The 19,769-nt window shown below is 37.9% G+C and overlaps 1 protein-coding gene across 4 annotated transcripts in view; it reads right to left on the bottom strand.

Annotated features, from left to right (window-relative positions):
* The window catches only part of LOC109476789 (GRAM domain-containing protein 4-like), a 32,261-nt gene extending 13,016 nt beyond the window's left edge, over positions 1 to 19,245 (bottom strand). For 2 of the 4 annotated variants that reach the window (XM_019777807.1, XM_019777808.1), the window contains exons 1-7: positions 19,107 to 19,245; positions 18,193 to 18,231; positions 13,230 to 13,474; positions 7,025 to 7,130; positions 6,321 to 6,426; positions 1,649 to 1,761; positions 870 to 1,014 (exon numbers count right to left, since the gene is read on the bottom strand). In XM_019777807.1, coding sequence (XP_019633366.1) covers positions 870 to 1,014; positions 1,649 to 1,761; positions 6,321 to 6,426; positions 7,025 to 7,130; positions 13,230 to 13,474; positions 18,193 to 18,205 — 728 coding nt within the window. In that variant the 5' untranslated portion in view covers positions 18,206 to 18,231; positions 19,107 to 19,245. The remainder of the gene's footprint in view (positions 1 to 869; positions 1,015 to 1,648; positions 1,762 to 6,320; positions 6,427 to 7,024; positions 7,131 to 13,229; positions 13,475 to 18,192; positions 18,232 to 19,106) is intronic. The other 2 variants (XM_019777810.1, XM_019777809.1) reach the window with 2 other exon arrangements.
* Positions 19,246 to 19,769: the final 524 nt, after the last annotated feature.

The raw sequence follows: 19,769 nt of genomic DNA, 5'->3' as shown, positions 1-19,769 counted from the left end.
TTGGTTTTAGTACCTGGGAACCAGATCTCAAAATGTATATTTTTTGCCTAAAAATGGCCAAAAAACCCAAATAAAACAATTTTTCAAAAAAAATGAAAAAAAACGCGTCGGGGTATTTGCCCACTCTACCTTCATGCCAAATTTCGTGTTATTTGGCCGGAAAATGGCAGAGATGAATCCATTTAAAGAAATGGCAGGAGAAGAAGAAGAAACTTGAGGGAACACAATATGTCTTCACCACTTTGTGGTGAAGCCATAAAAATGTCAAAGCAGGACATGTTTAAACACTTGATGTCATGCAAGAACGAATGTATAGCAGACAAACTATGTAATTATGTTTCCAAATGTTTCAAAAAGAGAGAAGAAAGGGCAACTAACAGCAGATGAATGGTAGTACTGTATAGTATTGTAACAGTTGTAATATATCTGTAGACTCCTAGCACTTAGAATTAGAATATGGCATTCCAGTATGCAATACTTTTTTTTATTTTTTTTTATTCCGAAACATGTAATCACAAGACGTGGTGACGACACACTCAAGTTTTTTCAACTTATATTAATGCCGACACCAACACAGGGACAGTACAATACTCATTTTCACCTGAGCGAAGTGAGGAAAGTCGTGTAAAGTGCCTTTCCCAAGGGCACAAGATCGGTGGCATGTCAGGACTCGAACCCGGGGCCTCTGGTTCCGAGTCGAGAACGCTGCCGCTGCGCCACACGACCCCATTGAATATTCATGCATATTCACTGAGTATGCAATACTCATGTTTTTTTATCACATTTGTGCATTAAGCCCATCTGGGCAAGAACATGCATTAGAGTTCATATCAATATCTCTTAAAATGAGATAGAAAATGAAGACTTACTTCTTGACTGTGAGAGGGTCTCCTTCCTGCTCCACCTGTACCGTCTCCTCCTTGGCCACCTCTGAGAAGTCTTGCATGAGTTCATAAACTTTCTCCATCATTCGTTCCAGGAATGTCACTTTGGCGGCCGGCTTGTTCTTTTTGTCTGTAGATGTCACCATAGTCAGAAAAAAAAAAGATTGATACATGCACAGGTGCACATTTTCTTTTAATTTTTTGTCTTAAAAGTTTGTAAAATGTATATGAATATAAAATGTAAACTAAAGATTGTGTATATTGATCAAACATGAATTCATATCCCTTTATAATACAAGTTATAGTAATTGTATTTACAAAATGTACTATGGCCACACCAATTTAATTTCTTGGTTAACGGATTTTTCGAGAAAAATAATGGGGCGGGCGGGCGATAAAAAAATAAATACAAAAACAGGCCTAGGCATCCTATTATGGGCCAAAATGGTACGATAGGAGCCATGAAGTCAACACACCAGGCTGGTTCAAAATTTAAACAATGAATTTTGAACTTTTAATGATACCATTGGTTTGGTTTGGTTTGGTTTATTTAGATCCACAATTAGCATTGAAAGATGGAATAACTAGGATGAAAAGGACTGTTTTCAACTGTTGAGGGCAAAATATGAGCATTTTGCAGTTGATTCTGAATTTTTATTTTTATTTGCAAATCAGAAAAAAATGAAATGGGTGAATCTGTTAACCAAGAAATTAAATTGGTGTGGCCTTATTGTAAAAAAAAAATGTTCAAAGAAAAGAGGTACCAGTTTGCTGTCTGCCATGTTGTTGGACCCCGGCCCTGTTGGTATGGTCCAGGTTCTCCAGGGCTTCATCTGCAGGGTCAACATCTCCAAGGGGGCGTCGCCGCCTCAGAATGCTGCATCATGGGAAGACCGAGTATTATGGGTTACCACAGTGGACATTTGATTACTAAGACTAAGTATACATTCAAAGGCAGGTCTGGAAATTCTTTGTTTTTGCAAACCTGCATTAAAAATTTTTCCTGCACCACTCATCAGAGAAATATATACTGTAACAGTAAAAAAAAAAACTTTCAGAAACTGTTGCCATTATTTCTTTTATACTTCATACATGGTAACAGTCAATGCAGTAAATAAAAATCCACATAGTACAGTCCTGCATATGTCATATATAAAACACTGTACAATGTACATGGATGTTAGGTGCAGGTACATGTAGACATCAGAAATACCTTCACAGCTCCAATTTTAGGTGCACTACAAAAAAATGAATTTTGAGCCCTAAATGGTGTTGAGAATTTGTACCATCAAATGATGAGGTGGCAGTCACAGCAAGACTGATTACTAATCAACTCTCTGTAGTCAGGACTGACTGACTGCATCATGTATAGATTACATTTACTTCACTCCAAAATCCCCTCTACAAAGGCAGACTGTTGTACTGGTCGTTTATTGGACGTATGAGGGACTTGTTGGATCAGAATGCCAATTGGTTGGAGGTAATTATTTATGATGAGCTATGCCTGCGCCACCTGATCACAGTAAGCTCTGTCCACCAAATCTGGGCCTCGCTAAGGCCACACCAATTTAATTTCTTGGTTAGCGGATTCACCCGCTTAAAAAAAAAATCAGAATCAACTGCAAAATGCTCATATTTTGCCCTGAACAGTTGAAAACAGTCCTTTCTTCCTAGTTGTTACAGTTATTCCATCTTTCAATGCAATGGTATCATTAAAAGTTCATAAAATCATTGTTTAAATTTTGAACCAGCCTTGTGTGTTGACTTCATGGCTCCTCTCGTACCATTTTGGGCCATAATAGGATGCCTAGGCCTGTTTTTATTTTTTATTTTTTTGCCTGCCCGCACCATTATTTTTCTACTAAAAATCCGTTAACCAAAAAATTACATCTATATATGGCCTGAGGTTCTAATAATCAATCTGAAGATGCAGCTAGTCCATAGAGGGGATATTACATGCCATCATTGCCGGGCAAAATGAGACTGGGTAAAGCATACACTTGTGCATGGTGTAGAATAATAGACAGAAACACACAGGATATATACTACAGTAACTATTACTAGTACCAGGCTCAAACAATGAATTTTGAAACCAATTCACTGCATTGTTAGACGGCAAAACTTCAACACAGAAACTCCAAGTCCAAGACAAGTATTGTTGGGAGCAAGAATCCTTTTTTTTACTCACTGACAGAAAAAAATTGGTGTGGTCTTATATAAGTTATGAAATTTACTTGTGTGTTACTCTGCTAAGTGTGACCAAAATGTCTAATAGTATATGCGACAATACTGTACTGTGTAAGTACTGTGTACATGTGTAAGTTTACACATTACTTTAGACACAATTACCAGTGCAAACAATGTCTGTACTGTGTGGTTATTCAGACTGGGTGTACATCAGATGGGGACAATTTTGTTGGTTTCACAAAACATTTTAGATTCACTATTTGAATTGGAAACCAACCTGGTCTCTTGACTTTATAGCTTGATAATTGTAGCTTTTGGGGCTATCATAGGATGCCTGGGCCTGTCTTTTTTCGCCCTGTCGCTTCATATTTTTCTGAAAAAATCCAAGAACCAACAAATCTAATTGGTGTGGCCTAATGGTAACAGCTATAGATAGAATCCATCTTCTTGGTAACAGGACAGACTGGTCAAAATTGGTTTGAAGTAATCAGTAGTCCTGGCAAAATGAGTGGATGGCCTAATTACTGATGGATTTCTCTCCACGTAATAAGGAGGTCTTCCGGCAAAGCCACCAGGCTAATGTCACAGTAATTAGTGTTGTCACAATGTTGTAGTACATTCAATTTGCCTGCTGGTTTTTCACTAATAGGATTGATGGTTGATGAACAATGTTTCATGCAACCTTGCAGAAGCTGTTATGCCTGATGAATACTTTTCTCTGCTTACATGTACATGTACCTGCACTGATGCATATCACATTGAAAATTACCTACAAGTTAACAACAGGCAAATTTTACCTGCATTCACCACCTCTTTTGGAAGTATGGATATTAAACTGTTTAGAAACCATTGTTGTTAATAAAAACTGTAAAGGAATGGATGGAAAAACTGAGAGTTGATTCATAACCTGAATCTTTTTTTCTTTGCAAATGAAGCAGGCGAATCCGAGAACCAGCATATCAAACTGGTGTTGCCTTATTGAGAGACATGTTTTGCCCCTACTGCTGCATGTATAATTATGATGATGCAATATTGATAAAGACACTTCAACTGGCTATAAAGGCAACCCTCTCCCACAACAGTTACATAAGGCCACACTGATTTTAAATTATTTTTATGGATGACATATACATCGAACGTCATAACGGCGTACCTACTGTAACATGTAAACACCTTTCCTACACATGCACCGGTTTTGACCTGTTCTCAAAAAAAATCTTTGAGGAAGCTGAAGCCTGCATGGGTGCCATCCTCAATATAGTCCATGATAGCTTAGGGACAACAGGGAGCCGGTGGTAACTACAGAGGATGACACCCAGGCTACCAAGGCTCCAAAGAACTCAAGAACTCAGTACCCTTGTCATTTCTTATTATTATTATTACTTTGTTTTATTGTATCCTTTTATGTGTGAGGAGAGGGCTGAGATAAGTTTTATAACTTTTTGCCTCATCCTCGGAAAATAAATGTGAATAAAATAAAATAAAAATAAATAAACTCAGTACAGTGCCGACTCATAAATGCCACAAAAGGCCAGCATGTGCCGGATTGCCATTAAAGTTATGCACAACCAGAAATTTGCAATACACACACAGGTACCAGCTTTGTATTCCTATGGTATATGTATAGCAGCATGTTTATTTTTTTTTACTGGAATTTTTATCTATTCACCCTTTCGCATTAGTTTTGGGTCTTCAGAGGATGTCATCCATATAAAATGAACTCAGCGTGGCCTCAGTATGCCTGAATTGTTAAATTTTACATGACTGACATTTCTTATCCAGGGTCTGCCATATGCTGACCTTCCCTTAGGCCACACCAATTTAATTCTGGTTAACGGATTTTTCTAGAAAATTAATGGAGCGGGACGGGCGAAAAATAAATAAAAATAAAACAGCCCTAGGCATCCTCTTATGGCCCAAAATGGTACGATAGGAGCCATAAAGTCAACACACCAGGCTGGTTCAAAATTTAAACAATGAATTTTGAACTTTTATTGATACCATTGCATTGAAAGATGGAACAACTGTAACAACTAGGATGTAAAGGACTGTTTTCAACTGTTCAGGGCAAAAGATGAGCATTTTGCAGTTGATTCTGAATTTTTATTTTTATTTGCAAATCAGAAAAAAATGAAGCGGCGAATCCGTTAACCAAGAAATTAAATTTGTGTGGCCTTAGGGAAAATGTCAGGGTACTATTCAATGATACAAATCAATAAATGGAAGCCAAGTTGCACAGTTAACCTTTAGCACACTGGAGTAGCTGTCTGGATACCAATTCTACCTTGGTTCAGGGGTAGGGCAGCAGGCATCTGTCTCTGACATTTAGGTGCTGCAGCAGAGCAGTGCCAAATCTCCTTTATTCTAGCTTACCCCTCATGATCATGTACCAACTGTGTACCTCAAGGTCTATTCAATTAATAATAGACAGGTATGGAAAAGGCATGAGAAACATCTCCTATCATACATATAATCCTACATGTAACTATATTGACTATGCATGACAGGAACATCATATTATGTACATGTACCTGGGTGTGACAGCTGTTTCTCTACTACTAGGTGTGACAGGTGTGCACCTGGGTATAACAGGTGTGCACCTGGGTATAACAGGTGTGCACCTGGGTATAACAGGTGTGCACCTGGGTATAACAGGTGTGCACATGGGTATAACAGGTGTGCACATGGGTATAACAGGTGTGCACATGGGTATAACAGGTGTGCACATGGGTGTGACAGCTGTTTCTCTACTACTAGGTGTGACAGGTGTGCACCTGGGTATAACAGGTGTGCACCTGGGTATAACAGGTGTGCACCTGGGTGTGACAGCTGTTTCTCTACTACTAGGTGTGACAGGTGTGCACCTGGGTATAACAGGTGTGCACCTGGGTATAACAAGTGTGCACCTGGGTGTGACAGCTGTTTCTCAACTAGTAGGTGTGACAGGTGTGTACAGGCGAGTACCTGGGTGTGACAGGTGTTTCTCTACTACATGTAGTAGGTATGACAGGTGTTTCTCTACTATTATCTACATGTAGGTGTGCACCTGGGTATAACATGTACTATGTACTTCAGTGTGACAGGTGTGTATCTGATTGTGACAGCTGTTTCTCAACTAAGTACATGTAGGTGTGACAGGTGTGCACCTGGGTATAACAGGTCTGCACCAGGGCGTGACAGGTGTGCCCCTGGATATGACAGCTGTTTACCTAATATATAGTTGTTTTGCCAGGTGACCATGTACTGTACCTGGGTGTGGCTGGAGACTCCTCCTGGTTGTACTCGTGGTCCTGTATCCGTCTGAGAAGGTCTTGGTTTTTGTCTCTTTCTCTCTTCAACTCTGTGTGAACCTTTTCTGCAGGGACAGAGGGAGGGAAGACAATGATTTGACTTACACTGTTGTAAGGTAGGAAAAGATGATGACTTCTGTAAAAAATATCGTAACTATCTTGTAGAAAGATATGGAAACATCAGTGTGACTGCCTTTTCAGAGCAGTTTGATGTATATTAATTTTACATTTCTGTACTTGGAAAATAGAAAAAGATGATGACATCTGTCAAAAATATCATCAAAACAACCTTGGAGAAATGAGAGTGACTGTCTTTTTAGAGCAATTTGATGTACATTGTAATATTACACTTCCTTAAAATTGTATTACTGTATCTTGAAAGTTCATCTGTGTTGGTAGAAATCATAATGAAGCAAGTTTAAACTGTAATTTCCAACACAATATTCCTAGACAAAGACTGGAGTTGTACAGTCAAAAATTTGGGTGAGTCCATTTTCTTGTGTTGGAAATTACAGTTTAAACTTGCTTCATATTGTATCACCGTATTTGAGACCAGAAGATTAACAGCAAAGATATCAGGAATATCAAGAGTTGGATCTCTGCCCTATTTTACAAAAGGGCTCTCTTGTTGATTGTGTGATTAAGACTACCGTGCCCTCTGACCTAGGTTCTGGTTCTCGATCATGGCCGCCACCAGCTGTTCTTGGAGCTGCTCCAGTTGTCGCTCATACATCTCCCTCTCTGAGCCGGGGAGACTCTCCACAGAACCCTGCAAGCGCAAACACAGACCAGACAGAATTATTCAAAGTCTGCCAAAGCCCACACCATCTACTTCAGACTAGTCATCAACGTATTGGTTCTCGGATTCGCCTCTTCATTTTTTTTCTAATTTGCACAAAAAAAAGATTCTGGTGCTGAATCAGCTCAAAAATGCTCACATTTTGCCTCCAACCATTGAGGAAAGTCCTTTTCTCACAGTTTTACCATCTAACAATGCAGTGGTTTCATTAAAATTTCAAAATTCATTGTTTAAATATTAACCCAGCCTTTGTGTTGACTTCATGGCTCCTATCATTGCATTAGGGGCTATAATAGATTATTGCGTAGACCTGTTTCTTTCACCCTGTCGCTTCATTATTTTTTCCTGAAAATATCAGAGAACCAACAAATTAAATTGGTGTGGCCTTACCGGTACTCTGCAGCATGTGACAGAAAAATTTTAAAACAAATCCGTCAACCTTGACGGACAAAACTGACAACAAGAATTCCGAGACTTCATACCTCCATGAAATATGGGCTTAATATGTAAATGTAAATTTCTTCTTTAATTATGCAAATTACCTCTGCATTAACATGATATATGCATCACTTTTGATTAAGTTACAGATGTCCCAAGTATGACATTCCCATCATTCACCATAAAGAAATCATAGAATTTTTGCATAAATTATGCAAATTAGGTCATCATTTGCATAATTAGTATCTGTTGATGTTCTCCCTGCCATAGATTACATACATTACATGTATGAAAGTAGTATAATGTAAAACACTGTAATTATAGAATTTCCTCATTAGTTATGCAAATAAAGTCCTCATTTGCATAATTTGCAGTTAATTCTGTACATCTCTCTCTCAGATACCTACACACCAAAAATTATGAAAATATGTTGTTCCTATCTGGACTTATTGGCTTTTAAACATTTCGCCAGAAAGTGCCCTGCAGTTCCAGTACAAGCTGCTAGGGGGACCAAACCCACACCACTTATTCCTGACAGGAAAAGCTATCTGTCACCAAAACATCAAGACCATAGCATGTTCAGGACAAAAGATACAAAAACCGGAAGTTCTGCTGCAGTACCAAGGTCATCCACCAGGAGGCCCATATTTGACCTTGACGTTTGTCTTCCTAAGACTTATCAGCATACCAAATATCATCACAATCCATAAAGGCGTTATGAAGTTATGCTGACTACAAAGTTGCGGAAACACACACAGACACACAGACACACACACACAGACACACAGACACACAGACAGACGCCGCCAAAAACAATACCTCCATTTTTCATGGAGGTAAAAATCTTGGGTAAAAATATAAAAACATCCAAAGGACCACCAACAACAACTCTCAACCCCCTCTCAAAATGTGTTAAAGGCTTTGGAAACCCCCTGCTCTCCCTAGATTGTGAACACTCTCCCCCCAGGTCAGATCATGAGCTGACGAAAAAAATCCAGCTGGCTCTCATATCATTCAATTTCCTTCATTTATGATCATTATAAAATAATGTTAACTTTGTTGATTCGGAAGTTCCTGTTTATGTAGTGTTTTAATTTTACCGCCAAATATGCTTTCAGTAACAGGGAGAAAGTTAAGTATGGTATAAAACAAGTGTATGTAATTAGAAGAAAAGATTGTCAAATATCTAATGGCATTTTGTTTTTGTTGGTATAGTTTATTATATAATTGTAGCTTTAGAGGTAAAGAAGAGGTGTATTGACACAATCTAATATAATATCTTGGCAGTAATTCATTGTAACCAAATGCAATGCCAGAAAGACACAGGAAAAAACTGCAATTTTACACCAATGATGTCTTATACCTAGGCTGCTTACGTTATATAATTTGGCAAAACAAAATGTCACATCTGTCAAGCACATGTAACTGAGCCACTCTGGTACATTACTGTTATATCAATACACAACTTTAACGTGACCTTTTGCAGGCAAACAATGAAGCAAATGTCTCAACAAATTAATCATGTGCACCGTACTATGGCCAATATTTTCTTTCCTCCACAGTACACACACTTTGGCGAAATTGAATAGGAAAATAGCAGCTAACCTTTTTCTGCATGAGTTGTGTACACACTGTCTGGTATAGGAAAGGAAGTGCCATATGGGTTTGCAACTTTGCAGGGCTCAAAATAAATAAAATACTGTAATTCCTGATTTGTTCACTGTACTGATAAGTTCACTGTTTTCACTGTCACTTCTGTACAGTGAACTTATCATTACAGTTAACAAAAAATTTCTGGACTTTCTTTTTCCTGCACCTGTCTCCACCGTGAACATATAGTTCCGTGAACATGTCCATTTTTCTAAGACCGTGAAATTTTGCTACCGTGAACATAAAGTGAATTACAGTATACAAGTTGCAATTTCTGTATCTGTATTGGGTATATTACTATAACCGCCCTTCGGCGTAACACACCAGCTTCGCAGGAACGTGGCGCGGCAGCTAGCTATATCACACCGAACGACTTGTTACACTCAATCTTTGCACATTTGATTGCAGGAGTTGTTTAAAACTTTCTAGTCATGATGCCCCAACTGTGCTTGGTGGCAACGAGTTCCACTCTACGATGAGGGTCTGCATGGGGGGGTCCTGGCAACGGTTAACGGTGAATTCAGCAGGGCCGATAACGCTTAACGGTAAATTCAGGACGGTCGGCAACGCTTAACGGTAAATTTACAGGCTTTTTTTTTCGAGCTGCACTGGATTTGGTATCTCGCTTTGTGAGAAAAGGTGATCACTGACAAAATTACGTATATCTTACATGTAATGAGGCACGCATTAAATGTATGTGTTCCCTGTGTTTCCCACTTGCCCTGGTCCCCGAGTGCGTCCACAAATACAGGGGGTCCGAGTCGACGTCGGCCAGCTTGCATTTTTTCAGTCCGCCCAGTTTGACCGATGGATTTTGAGAGGGGATCTTAATCTAGGGGGGTCCGGGGGATGCTCCCCCGGGAAATTTAGGATTCTTAAGCCTTCAAAAAGGCAATTTCCCGCATCTTGAGAGGCAAATCATGGTGTTGAGAGTGTTTGTCGGTCCTTCTGATGTTTTCATATTTTACTCAAGATTTTTGTTAATTTGCCTGTCAAGGTTGACGGATTCGTTAAAAAAAATTCTGTAACTCTCCGCAAACTTCCGGAAATTGACGGGAAAGCTGGTTCTGGCTTGAGCCGAAGGGACCGAGCGCAGAAGCGCGAGTCGAGCGCCAAAGGCGCGAGCAATGTAGGGGGATCCGGGGGCATTCTCCCCCGGGAAATTTTGTATTTTTAAATCTTCAATGACGCATTTTCCTGCACTTTGAAAGGCAAAATTAGGCGTAACGAAGAATTATTCATTAACGCTTAACGCTGAATTTAGGATGACAAATAACGCTTTACGTACAATTAAAATGACCAATAACGCTTCACGAGGAATATACCGATAACGCTTAACGTTGAATTAGAGCAGGCCGGCAACGATTAACGGAGAATTAAAATAGCCCATAACGGTTAACAAAAAAGGGCATGCAGACCCTCTACGATAGTTCTGGAAAAATACAAGCTTTTGCACACCTCAATTCTTGGTTGATAACACTTATATTTGAATGCAAGACTTCAAGTTTTGTGTTCTTTTCTGGGCTGGTATCATTTTCAAGATTTGCATGTAAAAATATTCTTTCCTAGGCCTAAGGCCACACCAATTTAATTTCTTGGTTAACAGATTTTTTAGAAAAATAATGGAGAGGGCCGGCAAAAATAAAATAAAAATAAAAACAGACCTAGGCATCCTATTATGGCCCAAAATGGTACGATAGGAGCCATGAAGTCAATACACCAGGCTGGTTCAAAATCAAAACAATGAATTTTGAACTTTTAATGATATCACTGTATTGAAAGATGGAATTACTGTAACAACTAGGAAGAAAAGGACTGTTTTCAACTGTTGCAAAATATGAGCATTTTGCAGTTGATTCTGAATTTTTATTTTTATTTGCAAATCAGAAAAAATGAAGCGGGCGAATCCGTTAACCAAGAAATTAAATTGGTGTGGCCTAACCGAAAAAAAGTATTTTGAGCCCTGCTTTGTCCACACCAGCCAAATGCCTAACTATTTGTGTAAGCCGTACCCTGACTAAGTAAGGGAGTGTGTCTATGACATTTGTATTCAGTAGGGGGTGATCATGTGAAAAGGATGTCCTATATTATTGGAGACATTACGGGGCCTGGCTTTGATTAGGTGTATACTTATATATAGACATGGGTGTGCCAAGTTGTCGTGACATTGGCAAAGCCCTTGGTAATCCAGTTAGCACGATTGCACTTTCTATATATATGTTGAACAGTTGTGATAGGCACTGGAATATTGTAAAAGGAAAAACATACTAATCATACAAGAATTACTGTACAATGTTACATACCAGTATTGTCCAATTTTGAAAAATGCAAATTGCACAATTATGTTTTATTGTGGTCTCTCAGATTTTGATTTTGATATAATTATATATATCTTATCTTATCATACCTAGTTATAATACAGGAAATGTTGTTATGGATATATACATGTATATAATATATATATAGAAGTCTACAATTTCAAAACCTTATGGCTGGTTTATAATAATTCAAACAATGAATTTTCAACTTAATCAAACCATTGCATTGATCAATGGAAAAATTGCAACAAAGCTAGGAAGGCAATCTTTACTTTCTTCAAATGTTGGGGCCAAAATATTTTTTTTACACGAAGCAGGCAAATCCACTAACCAACTGTTACCAACAGATTCAATTGCTTGTTGCCTAACTAGATGTATTGACCATTAATAAATTTTTACATGAATAGGAGAGATAAGATTAATCTTAACTCAGGCCACACCAATTTAATTTCTTGGTTAACGGATTTTTCTAGAAAAATAATGGAGCGGGCGGGCGAAAAAAAACAAAACAGGCCTAGGCAATTCCTATTAATAGTACTATGGCCCAAAATGGTACAATAGGAGCCATGAAGTCAACACACCAGGCTGATTCTAACTTTAAACAATGAATTTTGAACTTTTAATGATACCATTGCATTGAAAGATGGAATAACTGTAACAACTAGGATGAAAAGGGCTGTTTTCAACTGTTCAGGGCAAAATATGAGCATTTTGCAGTTGATCAGATGAATTTTTATTTTTATTTGCAAATCAAAAAAATGAAGCGGGCGAATCCGTTAACCAAGAAATTAAATTGGTGTGGCCAGAGATGAGATTAATTCAGTGCACCATATGCAGAATACACACCAGATAGCCAGGAAAATGTCAAGGACTTCTTAATGTGAGTGTAGGCTGTCAGTATGACGCACAGGAGTGAATTCTGAACACATATTTCAGATGTTAGGCATATATTTGTGTAACCTTTTACTGTACATATCAAAAACACTTCTTAGAACTGAGATGTATATGCAAAAAAGTAGCGTCAAATTTTCTCTTCATTTTCTGATTAATTTTGCACAAAAAAAAAACAAAGATTCTGGTTCTGAATCAACTCCAATATACACATACTAGTATTTTGCCCCCAACAGTTGAGGAAAGTCCAGGACCTTTTCTTCCTACTTGTTACAGTTTTTCCATCTATCAATGCAGTAGTTTGATAAAAGTTCAAAATTCTTTGTTTGAATATCAACATTGCCTTTTGTCTTGACTTCATGGCTCCTATTGTAGCATTTGGGGCTATAATAGGATGCCTAGACCGGTTTTTATTTTTTTTTCGCTGTCGCTTCATATTTTTTCTGCAAAAAATCCAAGAACCAACAAATTAAATTGGTGCGACCTTACGTCGAACAAAAAAATCATCCCACAGTCAAGGCAAACTGGCTGGTTTCTCCATGATTTCTTAGACTCAAACAGATTTGATTGACGTATGAAATATAAGAATACAAATCTTACTGCAAGAAAAATTCTCAAGAAAAAATATCTTGCCCCATTGACAAACAAGTTTTCAAAAATTAATGTTTCTTGGACACAGAAAAAAATTCTTCATGGAAGATAAATTTTCTGTCTGGAAGAAGAACAAGATAAACAAGAAAAAACATTTTTGGTAGTGATATATATATCTTACCTGTGCGGAGGTCTTTCCTGGAGACTGTGGTCCAGCGCTCTGTGTCTGAATCACCTCCACGTGGTCCGAGTCCTCCAGTGAACCCATCCTAGGCCTGTGGTATTTCAGCATAACAACACTACTGTTACCCTCCCCTGACATGGGGAGTGGGGGGGAAGAGGTGCTGGTTTCATCCAGGCTACTGGCCCGGCCTTTTTCCTTGGATCCCACAAGCTTCCCTACGCGGGAGCGGATTCTAGACATTCCTGGAAGTAGAGGGAAAGTGGCATGCTAGCTAGTAGAAGGTCGCATGCAGGAAAAACAGAACACCATACCGTATGGAAAATTGTGAGAAAAGTGCAATCCAAGAATTTCAACTTAAACCCAAAAGTGCACCATAGATCCAAGGGATATACTGTACATGTCCTATACCTGTATTAGTGTATATCACTCTACATGACTCAGTTCCATATGGAAAATTGTGAGAAAAGTGCAATCCAAGAATTCCAACTTAAACTCAAAAGTGCACCATAGGGAAGTACATGTCCTGTAAATCACTCTGCATGACCCATTTCCATATGGAAAATCGTGAGAAAAGTGCAATCCAAGAATTCCAACTCAACCCAAAAGTGCACCATAGGGATATATTAGTACATGTCCTGTAAATCACTCTACATGACTCAGTTCCATATGGAATATTGTGAGAAAAGTGCAATCCAAGAATTCCAACTTAAACCCAAAAGTGCACCATAGATCCAAGGGATATACATGTCCTGTAAATCACTCTATATGACTCAGTTCCATATGGATAATTGTGAGGAAAGTGCAATCCAAGAATTTCAACTCAACCCAAAAGTGCACCACAGATCATAGCAGCATTTAGGATATACTGTAAACCACTCTACATGACTGTACATTTGCAGTATTTCGAACTTTTCTCAGGGTGCGAATTGTTGCTACCATGAAAATAAAGTGATTTACAGTACACAGTATACAGAAATCAGTACTCAATTCCATAATTATGGAAAAACCATATTGAGGAAAGTGCATCCAAGATTTCAACTCAACCCAAAAAGTGTACCATAATTCTAGACAATAGAGTTATACTGTAAATCATGATTTATCCGTTAGGCCACACCAATTTATTTCCTTGGTTAACGGATTCGCCGCTTGCTTTTTTTGCCGAATGAAAATAAAAATAAAAAACGTCATAGTTTAGACCCCACAGGCCGGTAATACCCTGAACAGGGAGACCCCAATGAAATTGCTGCAGTTAATACCAATGTCGCTAGAGGCGCTCCTGCACACATAGTCACATGACGTAAAGTAGCCAATCGTGGATTGTTTAACTTTCTGACCAATCAGATGCGATGTTCTGGAACCATGTTGGCTCAGTCATTTGTTTTGGTGGCGGGAGCCTCATGGCGGACTTAAATTGTTTGAGAAAGCTGGAACTTTGGATCAAGGCAGAATCTAGGTACAGTACATGTAAAATTGAATAAATTTTGTCCCCTTTAAAGTTGTTGTGACTATGAAATTGCTTGTGAGAGTTAACATTCGTGTCATGTTTTAGAGTACATATCAGGGTACATGATGGTGGAACTTGGAAGTAACATGCTAAAACTTGTTTTCTGCATTTTGCTCGTGTACGAAAAAGATTATCAACCCAAATGGTGTGGATAGCAAATAAAACACAATACGGTACATCCTCTCTTGTCTTTTGTTTCTTTCCCAGTATTTTCGTAACTTGATAAGCAGTCTGGATTTCATACTACATCATGTATGGCAGGTAGTATCAAATTTTTATTTTTATTTTTTTTTCGCCCGCCCGCTCCATTTTTTTTCTACAAAAATCCGTTAACCAAGAAAATAAATTGGTGTGGCCTTAGTACTACTACTGATTTATATTCACAGAAAACAGAACACCATTCCAAAGGGAAAGTCATGGGGAAAGTGCATCCAAGATTTCCAACTCAACCAAAAGTGAACCATAAATTTAAAAGACAATAGATCCAAGGGATAATATAAAATGTACTGTAAATCACAATTTTTTTCACGGTACTCTCACTTCTATACCGCGAATTTATCCTTACCACAAACAGATAAGTTGCCAACTTCCTTTCCTTGCAGTTGCACAGTTCTGTGAATGTTTCCATTTTTCTTAGAAAGCGAACTATTGTTTCGGCTACCACAGACATAAAGTGATTTACAGTACCACTTGTTAAATGCCATAGGGGAGAATGCATATGTGCGACCCCCAACAGTTTAACTTTAAGCACGGTCCGTGGTTTAGTAATTTAGGTCGTAAATTGTTAAAGTGCAGATAACAAAATATATACCGAGATTGTACATGCTACATCAAAATAGTACATATAATATGTATGCAGGGCTGTATGACTCTGAGTAAGCTACAACATCACGATGATTTAGAGCCAAGAAAATGTTAGGCGTGGACTCTTTACAGGGCTCGAAATTCATTTTTGGGAATAGGTGCACTGGTGCACCCAACCTAAAAAATTAGGTGTACAGAAAATTTTTTGGGTGCACCAGATCTTACTGCTCTTCTGAGCTTGAATCTTAAATGGGAGCTAACTTCAAAATCTTAAACAAATACTACGACAAAGACTTAAATGGCAAGAATATCCAGTATTACTGTATACATTTAATATGTACAAAAATACCTAAAAAATATTTAGGTGCACCAGTGCACCCACAGAAAAAAATTGGGTGCACAGCTCCGATTTTAGTGCACATGAACCCAGTATTTCGAGCCCTGCTTTATCAAGTTGCCCCCCTCCCCCTCCATGTCAAAACATGAAATTAGATACAATTTATGGGGATCATTTCACTCGGTGGCTGCCTCAACATCACAATGGGGTGATCAATGTGAAATCAATATTCTGATTAATATGTTTGTCAGCAATAAAAAGGTCACAAGAAAGTTCAAGAAGAACCCCACGTAAAAAGAAAAGTAAACAGTAGGATTTTATTGATATTTGAATATATAGGATCATTAGGCCACGCCAATTTTATTTGTTGGTTCTCAGATTTTTTTCAGAAAAAATATGAAGTGACAGGATGGAAAAAAAGTAAAAATAAAATCAGGTGTAGGCATTCTATTATAGCCCCAAATGCTACGATAGGAGCCATGAAGTCAACACAAAAGGCTGGGTATATATTTTAACAATGAACTTTTAATCAAACTACTGCATTGATAGATGGAAAAACTGTAACTACTAAAAAGGACTTTCCTCAACTGTTGGGGGCAAAATATGAGCATATTTGTGTTGATTCAGAACCAGAATCTTTTTTTTATTTTTTTGCAAGTCAGAAAAAAATGAAGAGGCAAATCTGAGAACCAACAAATTGAATTGGTGTGGCCTTAGGATGACATTCTGGCATGGAACTTAATTGAAAGATGAGCAGATTGTTATGATTTCGCTCCAGAAGGACATATGGTGATGAAACAAGCAACAGACACTAAATGACACGTCAAGACACATGAATTAACATATGGCATACTGTAAAGTGAAATATGATCAAAATCTCATTTACAATCAATCTTAATGAGATATAGAATCAAGCTTGCAGCTTGCAATTTGGGTGTGCCAGTTTAGGTATGGTTGGAACTTGTAGCTTACATCATAATACATGACAAAAAATTGCAGATAAAATACATGTATTCTTTCAAAAACATCAAAATATCTTTTCTGCATGCTGAGGCCACACCAATTTAATTTCTTGGTTAACGGATTCGCCCGCTTCATTTTTTTCCGATTTGCAAATAAAGATAAAATTTCAGTATCAACTGCAAAATGCAACAGTTGAAAACAGTCCTTTTCTTCCTAGTTGTTACAGTTATTCCATCTTTCAATGCAATGGTATCATTAAAAGTTCAAAATTCATTGTTTAAATTTTGAACCAGCCTGGTGTGTTAACTTCATGGCTCCTATCATACCATTTTGGGCCATAATAGGATGCCTAGGCCTGTTTTTATTTTTATTTTTTTTCCGCCCGCCCGCTCCATTATTTTTCTAGAAAAATCTGTTAACCAAGAAATTAAATTGGTGTGGCCTGAGAGTGAGATATACTGTAAATCACTTTATGTTCACAGGAGAAAAAGTTTACAGTACAACAGAACTCTGAGAAAAGTGGACATTTTTGCAGAACTATATGTTTGCAGTGGCAGCAGGTGCAGCAAAAATTAAGTCAACAAATTATTTTTTCACAGTAATGATAAGTTTGCAGTCGCGAAAACCCCGAATAGAAAAGTACTGTGAAAAAAATTGTTGTCAGATATCTATTACGTTGTCTACCTCATTGCAAGGCTGTGTTTAATACATGGGTGGCCCTTGCTACAAATCTAATTGAAAAGGACCTGAATGTTCCACCAGTGTTCTGATAGTTCACGACCCTAGTGCCAATAGGCTTTCCACTCTGATTGAGGAAAACGCATTTGGGCATTACGCCACACCAATTTAATTTCTTGGTTAACGGATTTTTCTAGAAAAATAATGGAGCGGGCGGGCGAAAAAAAATAAAAATAAGAACAGGCCTAGGCATCCTATTATGGCCCAAAATGGTACGATAGGAGCCATGAAGTCAACACACCAGGCTGGTTCAAAATTTAAACAATGAATTTTGAACTTTTGATGATACCATTCAGCATTGAAAGATGGAATATCTGTAACAACTAGGAAGAAAAGGACTGTTTTCAACTGTTCAGGGCAAAATATGAGCATTTTGCAGTTGATTCTGAATTTTTATTTTTAATTGCAAATCAGAAAAAAAATGAAGTGGGCAAATCCGTTAACCAAGAAATTAAATTGGTGTGGCCTTAGATGAAACAAAGACTATACATGTAATCTCATCCAGTTGTTTGGGAAAAGGAAATTTCTTCGAATCATAACAATCAAAAGAATCAAATGATATCCAGATGCAATACTGGTAAGCAAAAAAAATTAAAATTCAAAACAATACTTGCCCAGTTGACTCATGGGTAACAGAATAACGTACACTCATCCTGAAAATGATAATATAACATAATGTTAAGAAATGAGGAAAAATAAAGGAAGCGAAAACACTTAAGGACTCTTATGCTGAATTAACAACTCCAAACTGTAGCTGTATTGGCTTGTATCTTGTTATAATAAGACATATTTAAAACCATAACATCATCTTTCTCCTATGAATAACTTGAATATAATATAGTACAATGTATGTGCACTAAACAATTATTGTGTGAACATGTAGCTTTGATAGGGTGGGAATTCCCCATACAAAACAAAAATAACTGTAACATACTGTAGTTTGTAGGATGTAATATAACACCAACAGATATAACGTTACATATTAATGGGATCACCATCAAAATGTTTCATAAATCATGACTGCAAATTAAAACTTCTTCCCCCTAGACAGACAGATGGATTTTTCCTGGATTGCATTTCATACTTTGCTTACCATGTATTAATACATATCTGTCGTCAAAAACAATGCATAAACCTGAACATATATATCTGTGATGGAGGAAGCAACATTATTTGTCATATTTATTTTTGTATAGGTTGTTTATAAAATTTCCCTTCCTCATCATAACATAATTTTGCTGGTGAGATAATCGACATTCATACAGGGCACAGAGCAAGCAGCTTATGGATTTTACACCACTGGTAACTATATAATATTACATAATTTAAAAGACTGTGGCAAGGGTACCAAATTCACAGACAAATGTACGATGTCGAATATAACAACATCATCTTGAGTCGTTCTTGTTTACGTATCTTCTCAAGCTACGCTTGATCAAGTAAGGCTGGCTGCGAGCAGCCTAAATTTCACTCCAACGGCTCCATAATTAGCCAGCGTACACACCGAAACATATCTGTACTCACCCACCTTGAAAAAGCCTTTAGTTTGGCGAAAAATCAATGTTTGTCGGCGATTAAAGACGGGAATATTCGGCACAAGAAGTGGCGAAGCAGAGACAGGTGACCAAAATGAAGTGTTGACAAGATGAAATCTCGTCACTGCTCGCTAGATCTCGCGATACTTTCGCTTTGGAATAGTTCACCACTGGTATACAATGAGGTGCATACGCTAAACATGTGTTCAAATTTTTATATCAAATGTACACATTGGCTTTCATATTTACATAAAACTCAAGTAATATATAATTTAAAAACTATTTTAAACGTTTAAATGATCTACTTGATTTTTTTATGATGCAATATTGGAACATATCCGTGACATCCCCTCATTGAAAGAGTAATGAGATATTCCAGTGAGGTCAGGGGAGGTCATACTTGCGGTCGGATAGCCTCTACCAGGCGTCGGGAGGGGACTTAAAAGAGTAGAAATCGGCCAAATAGAGAGATAACATGCCAGGGGATTTTGTCTGCTGGGAGAGAACATTTTGCCGCACCCGAAATGTTCTCTCCCAGCAGACAAACTCCCCTGGTATGTTATCCCTTGGCCGATTTCTACTCTTAGCAGCCACCTCCCGAAGCCTGGTAGAGGCTAGAGGTCGGAGGTTGGTTTACATCCACAACAAAAGAGACG

The sequence above is a fragment of the Branchiostoma belcheri genome, unplaced genomic scaffold (assembly GCF_001625305.1).
Source record: "Branchiostoma belcheri isolate BF01 breed outbred unplaced genomic scaffold, Haploidv18h27 scaffold39, whole genome shotgun sequence".
NCBI lineage: Eukaryota > Metazoa > Chordata > Leptocardii > Amphioxiformes > Branchiostomatidae > Branchiostoma > Branchiostoma belcheri.
The sequence above is the reverse complement of the archived record's forward strand: the minus strand, read 5'-3'. Positions and strand labels throughout refer to the sequence as shown.